The sequence below is a fragment of the Phoca vitulina genome, unplaced genomic scaffold (assembly GCF_004348235.1).
Source record: "Phoca vitulina isolate PV1807 unplaced genomic scaffold, GSC_HSeal_1.0 scaffold5, whole genome shotgun sequence".
NCBI classification, from domain to species: Eukaryota; Metazoa; Chordata; class Mammalia; order Carnivora; family Phocidae; genus Phoca; species Phoca vitulina.
The window spans coordinates 55,107,954-55,128,093 of NW_022589708.1; the positions used below are offsets into that span (position 1 = coordinate 55,107,954).

The window sequence follows — 20,140 nt, forward strand, 5'->3', positions numbered from 1 at the left end:
GAGAATTACTTATTTTGAACTAAATGCAATGAGTTTTTTTTAATTTTTATATCAATGAGATTTTAATTAGAGGTTTGATTCTGCTATATGGCCTTTTAGGAGACTGTATAGAAGAGACCATATGCTGTTAAGGACTTTATAGATTAACTGCTTGAAACTTGAGCTAAAAGCGGGGGGGCGGGGGGAAGATCTGAGTTCCAGTTCTCTTTTTGCTTACTATAAGGAAAAAGTGGGATTGAGATAGGGAAAAAGTGAGATTGAGATAATATAGGTAAAACTTTTAACACAGTTTCCAGCACATAGTAAGTGCTCTTTAAATGTCTGTATAAATTTGTTACTGTTTTGTTAGTATTTCAGCTCTTAGGTCACGTAGCCTTTGAGCTTTTTCTTTGATGGGAAGAAGTAAGAGATAAAATTGGCTCTTTAGACAATAATTCCAGAAAGACTAGTAATTTCTGAGATGGAAGTATAGTCTAAATTGTCCTGAAGTGATGATAGTAATTAGCACTAAGTATTTTTTTTAAAGATTTTATTTGTTTGTCAAGAGAAAGAGAGCACAAGCAGGGGGAGTGGGAGAGGGAGAAGCAGGCTCCCCACTGAGCCTGGAGCCTGACATGGGACTCTACCCCAGGACCCTGGGATCATGACCTGAGCTGAAGGCAGACACTTAACCGACTGAGCCACCCAGGCATCCCATAAGTATTTTTTTTTTTAATGGTTTATAAAACAAAGGTAAAACACCTTTTTTTTTTTTTTAGGTGTTTTTTAGGTGTTTGGCTGCACCTAAATAATCACAGGATATGATTTTTGTGTTACAGTTTCTTGAAAATAACACCATATTTAAAATTTTTTCTGAAAAAGTTAAGACCCATTTTTTTTAAATGGTCTGGACAGTGAAACTTTTAGATTGCTCTCAGTCCAGCCTACAACCTCTATATGTACTTTGCTGTTCAGCTTTACAAACCAAATATTTCAAAATTTTATTATTTTGCACAAACGCAGATAAACCTTATTTTGACTTTGAAGGCATGTTGAGGTAAGTGATGTTTAATTAAGTACACTGTTCAGTGGTGAAATGGAGTTGCAAATTGTTCTGACACTTCATGAGATAATGTTAAATGAATTTATTTGTGTTAAGATCCCTGCTAACCTATTTTAAACTATTCAAAGTTTATTAAAGTATTTTAAGATTTAGTTCTTTTGGGGCACCTAGGTGGCTCAGATGGTTAAGCGTCTGCCTTCAGCTCAGGTCATGATCCCAGGGTCCTGGGATCGAGCCCCGCTTCAGGCTCCTTGCTCAGCGGGGGCCTGCTTCTTCCTCTCCCTCTACTGTTCCCCCTGCTTGTGCTCTCTCTATCAAATAAATATATAAAATCTTAAAAAAAAAAAAAAAGATTTAGTTCTTTAAAAATGTCATAATTTTCAGCCCCAAGATTAACCTTTTGAGTTTTGAATCATAAGGTATCCTCTTTTAGTTAAAACAAAACTCTTGAAGTTGATGTTTTAAATCCATAATACAAAGGTTACATTTTTATATGAGCTCTTTATTTTTTAAAAAGTTAATTCAGTGTTTTCCTTTCTAAATTTAAAAGATGAGCTACTTTGAGGATAAAAATGGCATGACACTATGGATGACAGCATTGGCTTTTAGAGCTGTTGCACTAGAATTGAAAGGAAATGAAAGTATGCCACCTGAACCTGAATCAGGATGCAGTGCCTGCAGATGAATTCAAGTGTAAGAGTATGACAAGAATAAGTTACCGCTTATAAAAATGCACTTACCGAAACAAACGGAAACCCCAAGGAATTTTCAAATTGTGAAGTAATAGGAACAATCATTTAATGTGGGAGGAAGGAGCTAGTACATGCCTCCCTCCTTGAATGTCTCATAAGATCAAATTATGGAGTGCGATGATTGAAACAGGGAAGATAATTTAGTGGAAGCATAACAGATAGATTACCATTTAGAAGGCCAAATCCCTGAGAACTGATTCCGATAGGGGATAGGACTAAGATTAGAACACAAAGAGGTGTTCAGAAACAGGCTGCCACTTGATTTTTTTTTCCCCTCAGGGAGTTGTAGTTGTACATGCTTAGTTCTAATCCTTTGTAAACATTCCTACACCTGTCTTCACTCACTTGTTTCTTTCTTAGTCACCTTGAGATGTCTTCTCAGCTTGGAGAAGTCATTTCCACCTGATTTTTTCGCCCCACCTGTTAAAAGCATAGGCAGTCCTGCTCCAGCTTATCCTGAAGTGCACACACCAGGGTTAATGTTTACTTCATAGCAGTATGCCGTCAGTTGTCATAATACCAACCCCCTGCTCTTTTTTCGTTCTGCAGTTTATTAGTTACAGATAAGCATTTGTTTAATGTTTGTCTTCCACTAAAGCAAGTCTTTTCTTTATTGCTGCATTCCCAACCTCTGACCCGGTGCCTGGCAGAGATAGGCACCCAGTAAACATTTGCTGGATGATTGCCAGCAAGAGGCTTCTACTAAAATCTGGTCATGGCACAGCTGCAGTCCGAAGCAGATGTGGGAGAATGGTGGATAAAGCTGGAGAGATAAGCAGGGACTAGATTCCAGAGGGATATGAAGTCATGAAGGAGCTTGGGCTTCATCCAAGAACAGTTAAAAGACCACTGAAGGAGTATAAGTCCAAGTCCATCTTTGGGTGGACATCCCCAAGATGTCCCCAAGACCTCTTGCTAGTACTTTCTTTGTGGTTCACAGAAAGGCTATTTGGCTCATGAAAAGCAAAGTAACATTATCTGTATGATATATGGTTACATATACAGTAAGTTTCTAAAGACATTTCCAGAGTACTTATAATCATTTTATACTTACAATCAACATCGTATGTTGAAATGTTACGGATTTATAAATAATTAGAAGAATTTAAATATGTTTCAACACAGGAATGACTATACTGAATTTGGGGATCACAGTAAAACCAAAACCTATAGTATTTATAACTTTTACATTTAAAAAAGCAGTTGCTATATATCTAAATTCATCTGAGTATTTTGGTGTTACGTACCTAAAAATAGGCAGAAGCAAATAGATAATTAGCTTCATGCAAGGAATAAAATAATAATGTTATAAAAACAGGTACTTTTGGGGCGCCTGGGTGACTCAGTCGGTTAAGTGTCTGCCTTCAGTTCAGGTCATGATCCCCAGGGTCCTAGGATCGAACCCCCCCCCTTTCAGGCTCCCTGCTGAGCAGGGAGTCTGCTTCTCCCTCTCCCAGTGACCTTTCCCCCTTGCTCCTGCCCTCACAGGAGCTTTCTCTCTTTCTCTCAAATGAATAAATTTTAAAAAATTTAAAAAGGTACTTTTTATACTGCAAGTTGGGCTTTTTAAAGGAATTTTAAATGAAAATTATTTTTAGTTCCTGTTCTATTGAACAAGAGAATTTAAAGTAATACATTTATGGCTTTTCCCTGGAGGTAGTATTTTGAGTTATATTTTGATTTTTTTTTTTTTAAGATTTTATTTATTTATTAGAGAGAGAGACAGCGAGAGAGGGAACACAAGCAGGGGGGAGTGGGAGAGGGAGAAGCAGACTTCCTGCTGAGCAGGGAGCCCCATGCGGGGCTCGATCCCAGGACCCCGGGATCATGACCTGAGCCGAAGGCAGCCGCTTAACTGACTGAGCCACCCAAGCGCCCCGAGTTACATTTTAATTTAGATGGAGGTCTGCAATAGTTCCATACCAATGCTGTCCAGTAGAAGTTTATTTGATGATGGAAATGTTCTGTATCTGTGCTGTCCAATACAGAAACCATTAGACCTGAGTGTCAGCATATTATTTTTATCTTTATCTCTTATCAAGCAAATGGAATTTTAAATTAATAACTTGATTAGGTTTATACCATATAATTTAAGATAATTCATTTTTACATGCAGATTTTTTTTTCCAGAAATTTAAGGCTGGTTAGCTTCATTGGTTTTAGTAATTAAGACTTGACTGTGTAGGCTAGGATTAGAAACAAGTCATAGAATTATAATGAGATAGTTATATGTTTAGCTTATGCTATGGTTTCTGCATTATAGTCATATACATTCAGTGTTTTTTTGAAGTATTATATTAAGATTGGTAGAGCTTTTGAGGTTACTTTTTATATGTTAAGTATTGAGTAAGAAGAATTATAGGAATAACTCTTCAGGTTTCACTCTAATAAATAAGTTTGTTAATAATGCCTTCTGTTTTTCAGATTGCAAATAGAAGAATCTTCCAAACCTGTAAGGTTATCACAACAACTGGACAAAGTTGTGACAACCAATTATAAACCTGTTGCTAATCATCAGTACAATGTAAGTCTTCATGTCTTTTTTCACTCTGTTATATCTTTATTCTTTTCTGTTTCATAGACTCTTTGGTTTTAAAAGGACCTTAGCCACACACCTGCTATTAAATGCTTGAGTTATCTAGACTAAGTAAGGAATCTGATGATTTACCAAGCGTGGAGAAGAGTTCACTCTGTATCCTAAGTTAAACAATGAGAAGAAGGCAACCACTGTTCAAACTACTCTTGATAAATTTTTCAAAGAAATAAAACACTTCATTTTTCGGTGTTTTTAATGTTTTAAATTATGATGTCCTTAATAAATACTAGTTTTAATACTTTTTTTCATTTTTCCATACCTTTATAGCTGGGGATTTTTAATGTATTGACAAATTTTATAAGTCTGGAACAATAGTAATTTTTCCTGGAAAAATAGTGATTTTTCCCAGTGATTATTAAGATTGCTTTGCATAGTTTCAACTTTCACAGGCATTTTTGTGGTCTCACATTACCATGCAAAGTGAGGACTGCCTGTATAGGTATTTAAACCATTTTTATTGAAGTATATCTTACATATAACTATATATATTATAATATACAATACACACATATATACATATTATGTGCCAGGCACTGTTCTGAGTGCTTCATATGATGCATTTAGTCTTCATACGTATCCTATGAAGTAGCTACCACTGTCATCCTCATTTTACAGATGGAGTAACTAATAAGGACACCAAGAGGTTAGCTTACTTGAGGTCACAGAGCCAGTAATTAACCAATCCAATTGTTGAACCCAGGTAGTCTGGTTTAGGAGCCATGCTCTTAATTAACCACTATGGTGCGTTGCTGCAGGTCATTAGAAATACTAAAAGGGCTAAGGATTTGGGGTCTTGAAATACCTGTAATGTAAGGAAAAATGCGATGATTTTCTGAAAATACAATGAAACCTGAGTTAAGTCAAGTAACAATTAACAGTTAATATCTTGTGTCCTATTTTGTTGCTTAATATTCTTCTTGAAACAATGTTTAGGAAGAAATAATCCCTTTTTAAGACTGGCCTTGAGTATCCAGATTTAGGTGTCACAGATTAGTATTTGTCAGGCCACTACTTTATGATATTTGAGTTTCTTATGGTTATTTTACATGAGAGCAAATGCCTACAGAGCCAAGCAGGCATCTTTGGTGAGCAGAGTGCTGAAATTTAAGAAGGTAAAATGGAAGGGACTGGTGAATGATGAACTGGAGTGCACATGCCCCTTCTTAAAAACATTCAGATTTTTTAAATTGCTATGCTATGTGGATTACATAAAGTAAATCAAAGTTCATTTGCATCCAGCCAGGCTTTCATTTTACAGCCTCTGGTAAAGATAAAAGTCTACCTTTTTGGCTTCTTCTTTATCACAGTGAGGACAAGAAAGACCATACTTTCCATAAACTATAAAGAGATACAACCTTTTGGAGAGAAGTTTAGTAATTTGTGTCGAAAGCACTATAAAGAATATATCCTTGACCCAGCAGTCTTGTATCTAAGAATGTATCACAGAAAGACAAGGGCCCAAAGGTAGATATACAGTAGCATTTCTCTCTGTTGTTTAAGACAGGCAAAGATTGGAAACGAATGTCCAAAATTAAGATTAAATACTTTAACAGTATTTTTGGATGATAGGAGCTAGAATTATTTTATCCTAATTTTCTTCTTTATAAAGTCTTTTTGAATTGTTGGAATCATCATAGTGAGTATGTATTGTCGAATCATTACAGTGGGCAGTAAAGCTTTTTTGTTGGAATAAGAAAAGTAAGAAAGCTAGGAAAGAGTGGTAGTGCCGGGCCATGATGAGCTGCTCCCACCATTGATGAGGCAAAAGGAAAATCTGTCTTGGGTCAAGCAAAGCTGGCATTAGCTAGTATCAGAGTCATATTCTTAGTGATCCTCGCACTATATCCAGTTGGCAGATGTAGAAGATAAACTCCAAATCTCATATTTTTAGGATGTTTTTATATTTTCTTTTTACTACTAAAACAAGTTTGAATACATTGTATTCTGAACTCCATGTTAGGATGTAACGCTGTACCATCCACTTTAAAGATTTTTTTTTTTTTTTTAAAGATTCTATTTATTTATTTGAGAGAGAGAGAATGAGAGAGAGATCATGAGATGGGAGAGGGTCAGAGGGAGAAGCAGACTCCCCGCCGAGCAGGGAGCCCGATGCGGGACTTGACCCCGGGACTCCAGGATCATGACCTGAGCCGAAGGCAGTCGCCCAACCAACTGAGCCACCCAGGCGCCCTAAAGATTTTTTAACATTAAGTGGCAGGTTAAGGTTGTCATTGCATCAGTGAGTCATTATACTAATGGAGTTATTAGCAATGAGCCATATAGTAATCTTTCAAAAGATTTTGTTTATAAAAATAAAGATTGACTATAATTTATCATATTGCATTATTTGAATGTTTTGTGAATTTTTTCCACCATGGGAGTGTATCAGAATGAATGGAGGCACCTGCATAGCTTTTAAAAACATATTCACTATTATAGTATAATATCAACTATAGAAAGAGTATAAAGCTTTTGTTATTTTTATCAGAAGGAGGCTTTGATTTATTAAAAGATCGAGAAACATCAACATAATTCAATGAGGATGACTTAGAGGTTACATAATCAAGACGTTCTATAAAATTTTAAATCTGGGGCGCCTGGGTGGCTCAGTCGTTAAATGTTGAAATGTTTTCAGTTTTACCAGGTGAAATATATAAAGCCTGGTATTTCATTGTAACAGTTGAGGTTCTTTGAATACAATGTTTAGGATAAACGTAAGGAAAAAAATTTCTACAAAAATTGAAAGAGGGCATGGAAAATAGCATATGTATTTGTAAAACTATATCCGTGCATTTGATCAGAAAGAACCCACCTTGCGTTTACCCCCAAAACCTTTTCCACCCACCTATGGCACATAAATAAATTTACATATACAGTTGACCCTTGAACAGTTCGGGGGTTTGGGTCTCTGGCCCCCCCGCTTACACACACACACAGTCAAATCCATGTTATAACTTTTGACTCCCCAAAAACTTAACTTAATTGGAAGCCCTTCTGGTAATATAAACAATCAATTAACACATTTTAAATGTTATATGCATTATATACTATATTCTTACAATAAAATAAGCTAGAGAAAATAAAATGTTATTAAAAAATAATTCTCTTCTACAAGGAAGAGAAAATACATTTATAGTATTGTATTGTGTTTATTGAAAAAAAAACACGCTGGGGCAATAAACTTAAAAAATCCACACAGTGCAAACCTGTGTTGTTCAAGGGTCAACTGTATGTAGAATATATATGTAATCATCTCTTAATATTTGAACTCCCACTTTGTACATGGAGCTCTTCTAAGCATTAAATTCAAATTTATCTCTTTAGTTCACAGACTATCTGGGATGTAATACCTACCATACTTGCCATTCAGAAAGTATTTATTGGACCAAACAGAATATATGATTAGCATTTTATTTTAGAATGCTCGTTCCTTGAAAGCTTGGCCCTGAAAATTCTTGCCTTACCTCTAGGATATGACCTGTTAGGTTTCTCTGTAAATGGTTTTCTTCTGTCTTAAATCTTCATTACATTTCTGAAACTACTGGTTCATCTAGGTCAGCATTTACCAAAGTAAGTTTTGAAACACTAATCTTGGGGCACCTGGGTGGCTCAGTCAGTTAAACATCTGCCTTCGGCTCAGGTCATAATCCTTGGGTCCTGGGATTGAGCCCTGGGTAGGTCAGGTTCCCTGCTCAGTGGGGAATCTGCTTATGCCTCTGCCTCCACCTGGTTGTGCTCATGCGCTCTCTCTCTTTCTCAAACAAACAAACAAACAAACAAACAAATAAATAAATAAATAAAATCTTTAAAAAACCAAACAAACACCAATCTTATGAGAGTCTTCTTGAAAAAAGGAGTTAAAAGAACTCATAGAGGGTGCCTGGGTGGCTCAGTTGGTTAAGCGACTGCCTTCGGCTCAGGTCAGGATCCTGGAGTCCCGGGATCGAGTCCCACATCGGGCTCCCTGCTCAGCGGGGGGTCTGCTTCTCCCTCTGACCCTCTTCCCTCTCGTGCTCTCTGTCTCTCATTCTCTCTCTCAAATAAATAAATGAAATCTTTAAAAAAAAAAAAAAAACTTGTAGATTCTGATTGTATCCTCTTCAAAATGGACACTTTAATATATTGAAATTAGGGACCTTGGAATTTGTTTAATCCTGTATTTTGCAAACATTTGAACATTAAATTCCCCTTCCCCTGTCCTCTGTAGTAGTAAAAGCAAACTTTGGGAAATAATGGGTTGTCAAAGTAGGATTTTTCAGGAGGACCCATTGAGTGAGGGGGGGGGAATATTGAAACTTGTATTTACCTTGTTTTTCACATAATAAAAGAAGGAAATTGAGCTTTAGAAATACTGTGTGGATTGACCCTAGCACCCTTATGCAGCCCCTATGCTAGTCAGCCATTTTCAATAGAAGAGTAGAAATTTTGCAGCACTGATGGATTGACATTGGTACTTCCAACACCTCACGTTTTCATTTGCCTTCAGCTTTTTAGGTTTGGTGCTAAATTCAGAGGTTTATAGATTATAGTACCTATTATTAGCTAAATTCAATCTTAAAAAATGAACAAATGGTTTAAATGTTCCTGCAAAGAAACTGTAAATATATTAATAAAGCAAATATATGTGAACAAGAAAGTGGAAAAACTGACACTTCTATTCTAAAATGACCTCTTTTTCAGTCATTGTGTGAGGTAGAAGCAGTGATGATGTAATCTGATGTGACAAGTACTCTTGGCCCTTCCAAAAAGGAAATTAGCAATCTCATTTTAAATGTGGCTTGTCATCCCCCATCTTTAGTGATGATTCAGTTAATGTCTATCATGGAAACAAAAACAACTCTAGATTTTCAAGCAGAAAGGGATTAACTGTAGGGAATTGGTTACACATGCTTTACGAATACAAAATGGAAGGGCTGGAGAGGGGGATTGGTTACCAGAGATAAGGAAGCTGCTGCTGCCGGAGGTGTACAGAATGCACACAAAAAGAAAAAAAATCGCCTTTCCTCCTACTTTCATTCTCCCATTGGCAGAACCCCAGCTGGAAACCAGCTAGGAAGGGACTCTTGGAAATATAGCCTGCAGGTCCCCTGCTGCCACCACCGCCAAGGCCTGGAGGCTTGGCTTATTGGAGATAACTGACATAGTGACCCTTAACCTTTTGTGTGTGTTGGACCTTAAGTCATATTAGCTATTGCTGGTACAAAGCTACTACGGTTTGCAGTTCACTTAAAAACTAAGCATCCAGAATGTGAAGCAGATTGCTGTATTTTGAGAACAAAACTAAAACGTATTTTGTAATTTTGACAAATTAAAACTTAATCTTAAAATAATGTTTTATTTTTATTTCATCTCTTTAAATTTCTTGTTTGTGTGTGCTTTAAAATATCTGTGCATATAAATATAGAAGTACCTTTTTACAGTTTACCTATTGATATACATAGAGTTAGCTGATGTTTAAGATTCCTTCCAACTCCCTCCATCTCCGATTACAGGTAAAGGTACTTCTGTATGTGGTTTTATTGGCTTTGTGTACATCATCATCTAGCATGTGTAAATTTCACAAGCATTCTCAGACGTTGTCTACACTCTTAGGACTTTACTCATAAGGAATTCTATCTTCTATTATCTAGATAGTGTTTGGTAGTGCTAGCTATACACTAGAATCCCCTGGGAAGCTTTTTAAAGAGAAAAATAACCTCCAGGATTGATTTATTATTTTATTTTATTTTTTTAAGATTTTATTTATTTGTCAGAGAACACAAGCAGGGAGAGCGGCAGGCAGAACAGGCAGAACAGGCAGAGGGAGAAGCAGGCTCCCCATGAGCAAGGAGCCCGATGATGCAGGACTTGATCCCAGCACCCTGGGATCATGACCCGATCTGAAGGCAGTCGCTTAACCAACTGAGCCACCCAGGTGTCCCCAGAGATTGATTTTATCTGTGAAGGCCAACTATCTTAAAATTTTTCACGTTCCCTGGGTAATTGTAGCATGCAGCCACTGACAGAAATGGGAACTTCATAGTTCTCTCTGCCATCTTATTGGGGGTAGGGGCAAAAATGATACCTGAGAGGAGACCAGGAAGTCTCCACTAAACCTAAGGTTTTTAAAAAGAATTAATATTTTCTTGTCTTTATCATCCTTTCTGTCCCCTAGCTTTAAAAAAGATTTCTCTTTCCCTTCCTTTTCCTGGCAAGAACTCTTGGTTAGAAAGTGATAGAGAATTAGAAGAGCTTAACTAGAAAATTATTGTTGGAGGGAGTCGAATGATTATATAAAATCTTGAGGTAAATCTCCAGAAACTAGAAAGAAAATTTATTTATTTTTTATTTTTTTTAAGGGAGGTTTTCTTTTTCTTTTTAAGATTTTATTTATTTATTTGACAGAGACACAGCGAGAGAGGGAACACAAGCAGGGGGAGTGGGAAGGGGAGAAGCAGGCTTCCCGCTGAGCAGGGAGCCCAGTGCGGGGCTCGATCCCAGGACCCTGGGATCATGACCTGAGCTGAAGGCAGATGCTTAACAACTGAGCCACCCAGGCGCCCTGAAAGAAAATTTATTTTTATGCACACACTGTTTCCTCCAGTGTGGCAACCAACTTTGTTAGTCTTCAGAACAAAGGTTGTTGGGTTTGTTTTTGTTGTGGTGGTTTTGGTTTTTTAGTATATGTATGTATAAATTTGGAATTTTGATCAGTGAATAATAGATGCCTACAGGACTAGATCATAAAGGCTTTTCAGCAATATTTGCCTAGTATTAGTAGAAGTATGCTACGTGCTTTGTCCATTTGAATTTGCACACCAAGAACTGAGTGACTCTAAAGAATTAATTTCCTCCCAAAATATAACAACACACTAGGCAGAAATAGAAGCATTAGGGGTGAGGAGGATCTTTTGTAAGAATTTAAATGCAAACCATGATACTCAAGGCTGTCATGCTCCTTTCAAAAGTTAAAAGCTTCCACAAGGATTGCCTTGACAAAGCAATCAAAGTATTTCTACAAACAACAATCTAGAAATTTACAGACATCTGTAATATAATATTTTAATTGGCGGTGGGTGGCTTTTATAATTTTAGTCAATGATTAAGTTTTCGGTAATGATGGTTGAGTATCTCTATACCACACCACAATGGATTTCAACATTTAGTTGCATCTTAGTCCTGAATAATTTGTTTTCTGTTGTGAAAGAAAAATTATTGCGTATGATAGATTTTTTTGGATTGTAAAATTTTTAAGTGGAGACTAAATTTAAAGTCCTTTGTGAATTGACAATTATTTCTGTGCAGCTGATTATGCAGTTGATCTGTGGTCACTGGGGCAGATATAATAGCGATAATTAAAATTCACATAGCCATTTCTAGTCCAGTAACTATCCTACTAATATTTTGTGGTGGCTGCTAAAAAGTTAGATATGTGACTGTTTTGAGTAGCATCATTTCCCTACCATGCTGGTGCACCAGGGCAAAACAAAATGCCTAAAAGGAAAAGAGCTAAAAAGAGAATTAACATTATTGCAACACTGTAATCTTCTCCTTAATAAACTAGTTCATATCATTTGTAGTTTATTTGTAGAATTAATTTTATCAGTAGTACAACATTGTAAGTACAATATTAAGATGACCATTTCTATACTGTTTAGTTTTAAAAAGAAAAGCTACCTCAGGACCTTAGTTTTTTCCTAAGTATAAGGTTAGTCATTGATAATTTAATGACAATTTTTAAATAGTTATGCATATATACATGTATGTGTGTGTATATAATTTTAATTATACATATATCCATAGCAAGGAACTACTTGCTACTACAGAGCAGAATTTAAATTATGAGTCTGCCTTGGACATTATCAAAAAAGATTTAACTAATGCTATACTATAAAAAATTTTGTTTTAAAACAGTCGTCTAGGTTATCCTGCAGTATGGGCCCTGAGGACATCAAATTTTGCCATTTGCCTTTTGTTTTTAAATAAGTGTAGAATTAAATTTCTAGTACTTCAGTTTCTCTAATAAGGAATAATATTGCCATTTTGTTGTTGCTGTTATTATTTTATATGCCTGGGTTTTCATATTATACTTTTAAGTGTTTTTATTCCACTAATCAAAAGTAAAGTTAGGTTGCACTGCCCCCAGGAATTGAGCCATCAACAAACACAGTTAACACAGAACATTTCTAGTCTGCTTTCCCCCAGATTTAAAGTAGGAAAGCACCAGTGTTGAATACAGTAATTTTGAGATTGAAGCAAAGTTCCTTTCCAACTTATTCTAAATTCTTACCTTTGATTCAGGCCCTCTTGGATCTGGCATCTGGCTCTCGGGTTGGACAACTTGATAACAAACACTTGGAAGGCTTTTCTTTCCACTACCAATTAGAGTGTATGCCCTCTCTGAAGTGGGCCATCTTGCTTTATCAGCAGATTTCTTTATAGATCTGCCTCAATTTTTGGTGGGGTTTCAGTCAAAATTGAAAACATCGTAAGTCAAAAATGCATTTAATACACCTAACCTACCAAAACACCATAGCTTAGACTAGCCTACCTGAAATGTGGTAAGAACATTTACATTAGCCTACATTTGGGCAGAATCATCTAACACCAAGCCCATTCCATAATGAAGTGTTGAAGATCTCACGACATGCATTGAGTGCTGTTCTGAAAGTAAACCAGAACGGTTTTAAGTGTACGGGTTGTTTGGTGGCAGCGTGGCTGTCCGGGAGCTGCAGCTGGCTGCCACGTGCACGGAAGAGCATCGTACGGCACATTGCTAGCCCGGGAAAGGATCCAAATTCAAAACTCAAATTACGGTTTCTACTGCATGCATATTGCTTTCGCACCATCATAAAGCTGAAAAATCCTAAATTGAACCATTGGAAGTTGGGGATCATCTGTATTCGAAAACATTTTTCCTATTAATCTTCCTAGCTTCTCCAAGCATTTCACACAAGGAAGAGTTTACTAAGGGTGGAAGCTGAATATACCATCAGTTTTCTTTACTGTTTCCTGAATTTAACTCTTCCTCTTTCTCTCAGCATAAATTAAAGCTGGGACGGGAGGACACACAGAATATCATACAACCGTGGCTTCATGCAGAGTATAAAAGCCTAACACTGGACCTTTGTGAGGTCCTCACTTCCTTTGTATTATTTTTCTTGAGGACCTGTGGCCTCTGGCCCACATCCCACTTAAGCCTGTGGGAAGGCTGTAGGCTTTCCTCACCCTTCCTTAATCTGATTCTGGCTCCCTTTATTTTTCCAGATCCAAGTTTTTCTTATCCCACATCTGACTAGAGTAAAGGGTTGTAACAACTTACCTCCTGGTCCAAACTTCTCTCTCTCTTTCTCTCTTTTTTAGCAGTCGCCTTTTCTGGATTGTTCATCTTAATACAAAACATGAAACTATTCAAATGAGGTGCAACAGTGGAAGGAGGTTTCAGAATGCAAACTAAGTACAATTGTAAACAGTGAAAATACGTATTTTAGATATTGGTCAGCAAAGCAGGGCTTAAAATATTAATCCCTTAAGGCATTCCATGATATTTCTGTATTTAATTCAAAGACCCTCCTGCTTGGATTTGTGGGTTTTGTCCTGGCCTATCATGCTTACTTTCTCCCTGATGTTCTCTTGCTTCTATCCTTCTTCTTTTTCTTTCTTTCTTTTTTTTTTTAAAAAGTAAGTTTTACACCTAACATGGGGCCTGAACTCATGACCTCAAGGTCAAGGGTCACACACTCTACCGACAGAGCCAGCCGGCCACCCCACTTCTATCCTTCTTTTGACCCTAGAGAGAGAAAATTCTTGAATGGACCTCAGGTCCATCCCTTTGAGTCTTTGCTATCTCTTTAGCCTCCTTTCTCACTGAATTGGGACAGCCACTCTACTTCTGCCTTCGTACTTAAATGCATGTTTTCATCTGTTTTTCCATCTTCCCCACATTGGGAAGACTTGGATTTTCTCCTCGGTCATGGGTTGCTCTGGTCTCTCTCCTCTCCAGTCTTGCTTCTAGCTCTTGTAGTCACTCTGCATTTCTCTAATAAATCCCCTGGAGCTGTCCATGTTGTTTCTTTCATGCCACCCAGAGAATCTTGAATCCACCCACATTCCTCCCCAACAACACAGCCCTTTGTCATGCATTTGCACCTTTCTCAGCATCATGATCTTGTCCAAAGGTGGCTCTGTGCTCTGCTATTACAATGTTTGTCCCCTCTATATATTTTAATATAAGAACCCTAAGAAAGGGCTGCCTTTCAAAAGAGACAATCTTATTTCACCTATATTTTAGTGCATCCGAGCACACAGTCCATGCTTAATCTGTTGAGATTAATGGATTTTGAGTTTTATTCCCAAGATGCACATATCCAAAAAATCAAGACAATTAAGTTCTTTCTCCCTATCTCCTAATTTTAATTGAAGGATACTCACCATTGTCCGTTATCTGTGCCACTAATTTGAAAGTCTCTGATTATGTATAAGATATATTTTTAGTTTTAACATCAATAGAAACTAAATTTTATCTCTTTTATAACAAATCTCTATTGTTAAAATATAGAGAGTAAGCCTAATTATCAGGCTGGAATTTATGCAGTAATTTAGGTTTTGAAGTGCATTTAATTTTTTTTGAAGCTAGTCCCTAGATTATAGTTAATTCCATTTGATGCACAGGAGATTGTTCTCTGGCAGCTTTCACCCAGCCTTCTGATGCTTTATTTACCAGGTGGGCTGCTTCGGTTTATATGTATTTCCTCTAATATACTTTATGCTTTATCAAAATGAAGTGTTTCTTTTAAAATTAAAAGCTTAACCAACTGGAGTGAATGTAAGTTGCATGTTTGCAGTGAAGAGTGCGTTTTTAAAAAAGTGTTCTATTTTAGTGTAGTTGACACACAATGTTACATTAGTTTCAGGTGTACAGCATAGTGATTCACTTTCTCTGTACATTATGCTGTGTTCAGCTCACCACTTGTGTAGCTACCATCTGTCATCATACAACGCTATTACAGTATCATTGACTGTGTTCCCTATGCTGTGCCTTTTATTCCCATGACTTATTCTGTAACTGGAAGCCTGTATCTCCTACTCCCCTTTGCCCATCTCCTCACCCCTCTGACAGCCGTCAGTTTGCTCTCCTGTATTTATAGGTCTGATTCTTTTTATTTGTTTACTCATTTGTTTTTTAAATTCCACATGAGTGAAATCATATGGTATTTGTCTTAGTCTGATTTATTTCACTCAGCAGTAATGCCTTCTAGGTCCATCTGTGTTGTTGTAAATGGCACAATGTCATCCTTTTTATGGCTGCATAATATTCCATTACACACCACATTTTTCTTAACCATTTGTCTATTGATGGACTCTTAGGTTGCTTCCATATCTTGGCTATTGTAAATAATGCTGCAATAAGCATAGAGATGCATATATTTTTTTGATTTAGTGTTTTCCTTTTCTTTGGGTAAATAGCCAGTAGTGGAATTATTGGATCATATGATATTTCTATTTTTAATTTTTGAGGAACCTCCATGCTGTTTTTCACAGTGTACTAATTTACATTCCCACCAGCAATGCGTGAGAGTTCCCTTTTCTCCACATCCTTGCCAACACTTGTTATTTCTTGCCTTTTTTATTTTAGCCATTCTGACAGGTATAAGGTGATAGTTCATTGTGGTTTTAGTTTATATTTTGCTGATGATTAGTGATGTTGAGCATCTTTTCTTGTGTGTGTTGACCATTGTGTTTTTGGAATGATGTCTACTCAGGTCTCCTTCCTATTTTTTAATCAGATTGGGGTGGGGTTTTTTTGGTGTTAAGTTGTAAAAGTTCTTTATATATTTTGGATATTAACTCCTTATTGGATATATAATTTGCAAATATCTTCTCCCATTCAATAGGTTGCCTTAATAAAAAGTAAATTTTTTTTTCAAATGGTCAAATCTCTGGATCACATCTCTAGGAGAGGGTTTATACACTCTTTGAAAAGTGCCACTGCTTTCAAACTGGGGTGCATAGAGGTACACAAAACTACAGGACAAATACCACTTGCTCCTAGAGTGTCATTTTTATTTGAATGAGAGATATTTTATTTATTTTTTTAAAGATTTTATTTATTTGGGGCGCCTGGGTGGCTCAGTCGTTAAGCGTCTGCCTTTGGCTCAGGTCATGATCCCAGTGTCCTGGGATCGAGTCCCGCATCAGGCTCCCTGCTCAGCGGGAAGCCTGCTTCTCTCTCTCCCTCTCCTACTCCCCCTGCTTGTGTTCCCTCTCTCTCTGTGTCTCTCTCGATCCCAGGACCCTGGGATCATGACCTGAGCCAAAGGCAGACGCTTAACGACTGAGCCACCCAGGCACCCCTTATTTTTGTATTACAAATAAAGGTGTATTATGCAGGTGAATTTAGAGTTCACATGAATTTTAAGATAAAATGGGGATTTTGGAAAAACAGTTTGCTTGTGCCTGAGTACTGAGTATGTATTTACCCTTTTCTATTAGTAAGCTCCATGTTATAGAAGAAACAAGTTCAAGGTCACACAGAGTCGGGAGGAGAAAATGCCTCACTGCCCTCCTTCTTTTACTTTTACCAGTGCTTCTCAAACTTTGCACTTCCTAGAGAACCTTTTTTATAACCTGCCCTCCTTTTAATTCCCTGCCTGTCCCAAAAAAACCTTAATTTTGAAAGATGTCACCTACCAAACTGCATCTGTTAGAGAAACTATTTTACTGTATTTGGGGTAATCAAAAACAAAAGAAACTGCAAGTTGGACTTTCTGATCAACATGACCTAATCAGTAGCCACACTGAATTGTTCTAATTTGGCAAACAAAAGCTATCTGGGGGCAAATGGAGACATTATATATAAAGCCTGAGAAAAGAATGAAGGTGGTTTATGGGTAGGCTTGTTAATACCTTCAAGATCCTTCAAGGTCTGAGGAGCCCTGGGAGCAGTGAAGACCCAGGTTCTGAACCCACTGACTGCTCTTTAATCTGCTGCCTTGCAACTTGAAATTAATCGTTTTTTGGGGGGGGTGACTAAAAACAGAATGCCTGTATTTTAGAGTGGGCATGTTGGATTGATGCCTTTATTATTTTGCTGTTTGCACCTAGATTGAATATGAAAGGAAAAAGAAAGAAGATGGAAAACGAGCTCGAGCTGATAAACAACACGTTTTAGACATGCTATTTTCTGCATTTGAGAAACATCAATATTATAATCTTAAGGACTTGGTGGACATCACAAAACAGCCTGTGGTATGTATTTGCTCACATTGATCCTTTAAATATGTCCTTCAAGGGGGTTGGGGGGGGATTGGTTAGCCCGGTGATGGGTATTAAAGAGGGCACGTGCTGAATGGAGCACTGGGTGTTATACACGAACAATGAATCATGGAACACTACATCAAAAACTGATGATGTAATGTATGGTGATTAACATAACATAATAATAAAAAATAAATAAATAAATAAGTCCTTCATTTAGAGGATGTTACTGAAGAGAAGGGTATCATATATGAAGTAGTTCACATGCACCTGTGCTAACGTCAGGGTTTATTTTCAACACTCAGAAAAGATGTCTTAATACTGATCATTGACATTAAGCCTGAAGTCTGTATTGATATCATTTCTAGTCTTTCTTTTGTTCCCCTAGCTCCCTCCAGAACTTCCTTTATTTATTTGAAAATGTGCCCCCTAAAAGAACTGTATTCTTTTAAGAGCCATACTGATCTGTCATGATGAGGGTGTTTATCGTGTCATGTGGGCTATTCTCTAATGGATTTTTTTTTTTTAATCAGAATTTCCTAGCCCTAGCATTAGGTCCTTTTCAACTTGAGCTGCACTGCCCCACAGTGCTTGTTGAGGTTGTGGTTGGGATTTTTAAGGAAAAATTTAATAAATTGATGTTTTAGAAAGTTTATGGTTGTTCTATAAATGATCAATTTTTATCCCTGCGCCAGACTTCTGTGCCTATTTGCTAACAGTTTGTTATTTCTAATCCATTTAAAATACGGGTAACAAATAAGGGATCTAAACCCCTTTTCTCCAAGCTCCAAGTCACATTCCCTTCCATTCAACTTTCTTAATTGAGAGAAATACTAGTTATCCCTTTCCTTTGATGCAAAATGAATAAACTTTAAAAACAATATGTTGTTCCCTGTTAAGAAATTGGAAAGCAAAGAAATTGCTTTCTCTGATGTCATCTAAATGTCCCTTCTACAAATACTTATTTTCCCAAATCTAATTTTTGTGTGTACGTTATTCCGTGAGAATATATTGTTTGCATTCAGTTTCCAGAATGGCCTTTTCATACACAGACATACACACACACACACACACACACACACATACATACACACAGACACACACTCATATATATAATATATATGAAGTTTACATTCACAGGGATAAACTTCATTAAAGGCAGAAAAAACATGGCTTACCTAATGAATTATTCTATTTCAATTTTTTTTTAAATCTAGTTTGAAATGCTGTTTCTAAGGCTTTGATACTGAAGATTTGGTTTTTCAGATAATTTTTATGTAGAGGTACACAGTGAATCTCTCAAAACAGAGCTTAACTCATGGTCAGTAGGTGGGTTTTATGAGATCCAGTAATCTCCTGAATATGTGCAAAAATATGTGAGTTTTTCTGGGGAGCAAATCCATAGTTAATATCAGATTCTCATAGAGGGCCTGGGAACCTCAAGGAGCTTATTAACCACTAATCTACAAACTAAATTATTTTATAATAGTCTTATTATTTAGAGACTAAATTGCCTCAGCAAGCATAAAGTTCTTGAAGACAGGGTTGTATATTAGTCATATCCTTAAATATTTATACACTCTACATCATAAACATAGTAGAAATTCAGTAAATATTAGAGGAATTGATTTGATAAAAAGGAAATGGCCCCATCCTCATTATCCAAGGACTACCATTTTTACTTGGGTGGATTCAACAGGCCTCATATCACTTATGGCAGGAGAGGGGGACAGAGAGCCAGTCTCAAGGAAGTGTGGAATGACAGGGTTACAGTTACCTCCCCTTAGAGGAGGGGGCAGGAAGTGGTCAGCATGGGTTCAGTTCTGCCATTTACCTACCCCATTGGAATCTGAGAAAGTTCCTTCCATTCCTGAAATTGAGGAAATTGGACTGGATAATTGTTTTGCTCCCTTCCAGCCCTAAATGTGTGATTCTCTCCCTCTCCTGTTTCATCTCCTCTTGTTTTGAATTGAATTGGCAGATCTCACCTAGAAAGTGGCCCAAGGCCAGCTCTCCTCTGTGTAGGTAACTATCCCCTTTAAAACGTTCTCAGGACATAAGTGAGTCTATACTCCTGGTCATCAGTACACCCTTACTAATTTGATTTTAATCTGAGCAATACCAGGAGAATGAAGGAGAGTAGAGCATGAAGATCAGTGATCCAGGAAAGGGGCTTCTTGGTATGATGGAAAGAGCAGTGGATTTGGATTAATGGGATCTCAGTTCAAGTCCCAGCCCTGCCAGTTAGACAGATAGTCCTGAACAGGGTATTTAAATACATTTAATGTTTAATACAAAGAAATTTTTGAGCCCCCGTGTAAAAGAGGAAAAAAAAACATCTTGTTTGTATTAAACACTTCTTTAGTATATGTATTTAAAGACTTTCTCTCATTTTCTGATGGTCCCAGTGCCCCCTTTGGTAATAGATTTCTAACCATGAAGTCTATCACTTTAACACATCCTCTTTGTCATTAACACGACTACTATATTCTTAAGTTACCATCTGCTTTCTGA

General features: G+C 37.0%; 1 protein-coding gene across 4 annotated transcripts in view; it reads left to right on the forward strand.

Moving 5' to 3' along the window:
* The window catches only part of GTF2F2 (general transcription factor IIF subunit 2), a 170,355-nt gene that overhangs the window by 113,227 nt on the left and 36,988 nt on the right, over positions 1-20,140 (forward strand). For all 4 annotated transcript variants that reach the window (XR_004299226.1, XR_004299227.1, XM_032402985.1 and 1 more), the window contains exons 6-7: positions 4,219-4,318; positions 17,474-17,617. Coding sequence is in view for 2 of the 4 variants with exons in the window: in XM_032402985.1 (XP_032258876.1) it covers positions 4,219-4,318; positions 17,474-17,617 (244 nt within the window). In the remaining 2 variants the exon portion in view is untranslated. The remainder of the gene's footprint in view (positions 1-4,218; positions 4,319-17,473; positions 17,618-20,140) is intronic.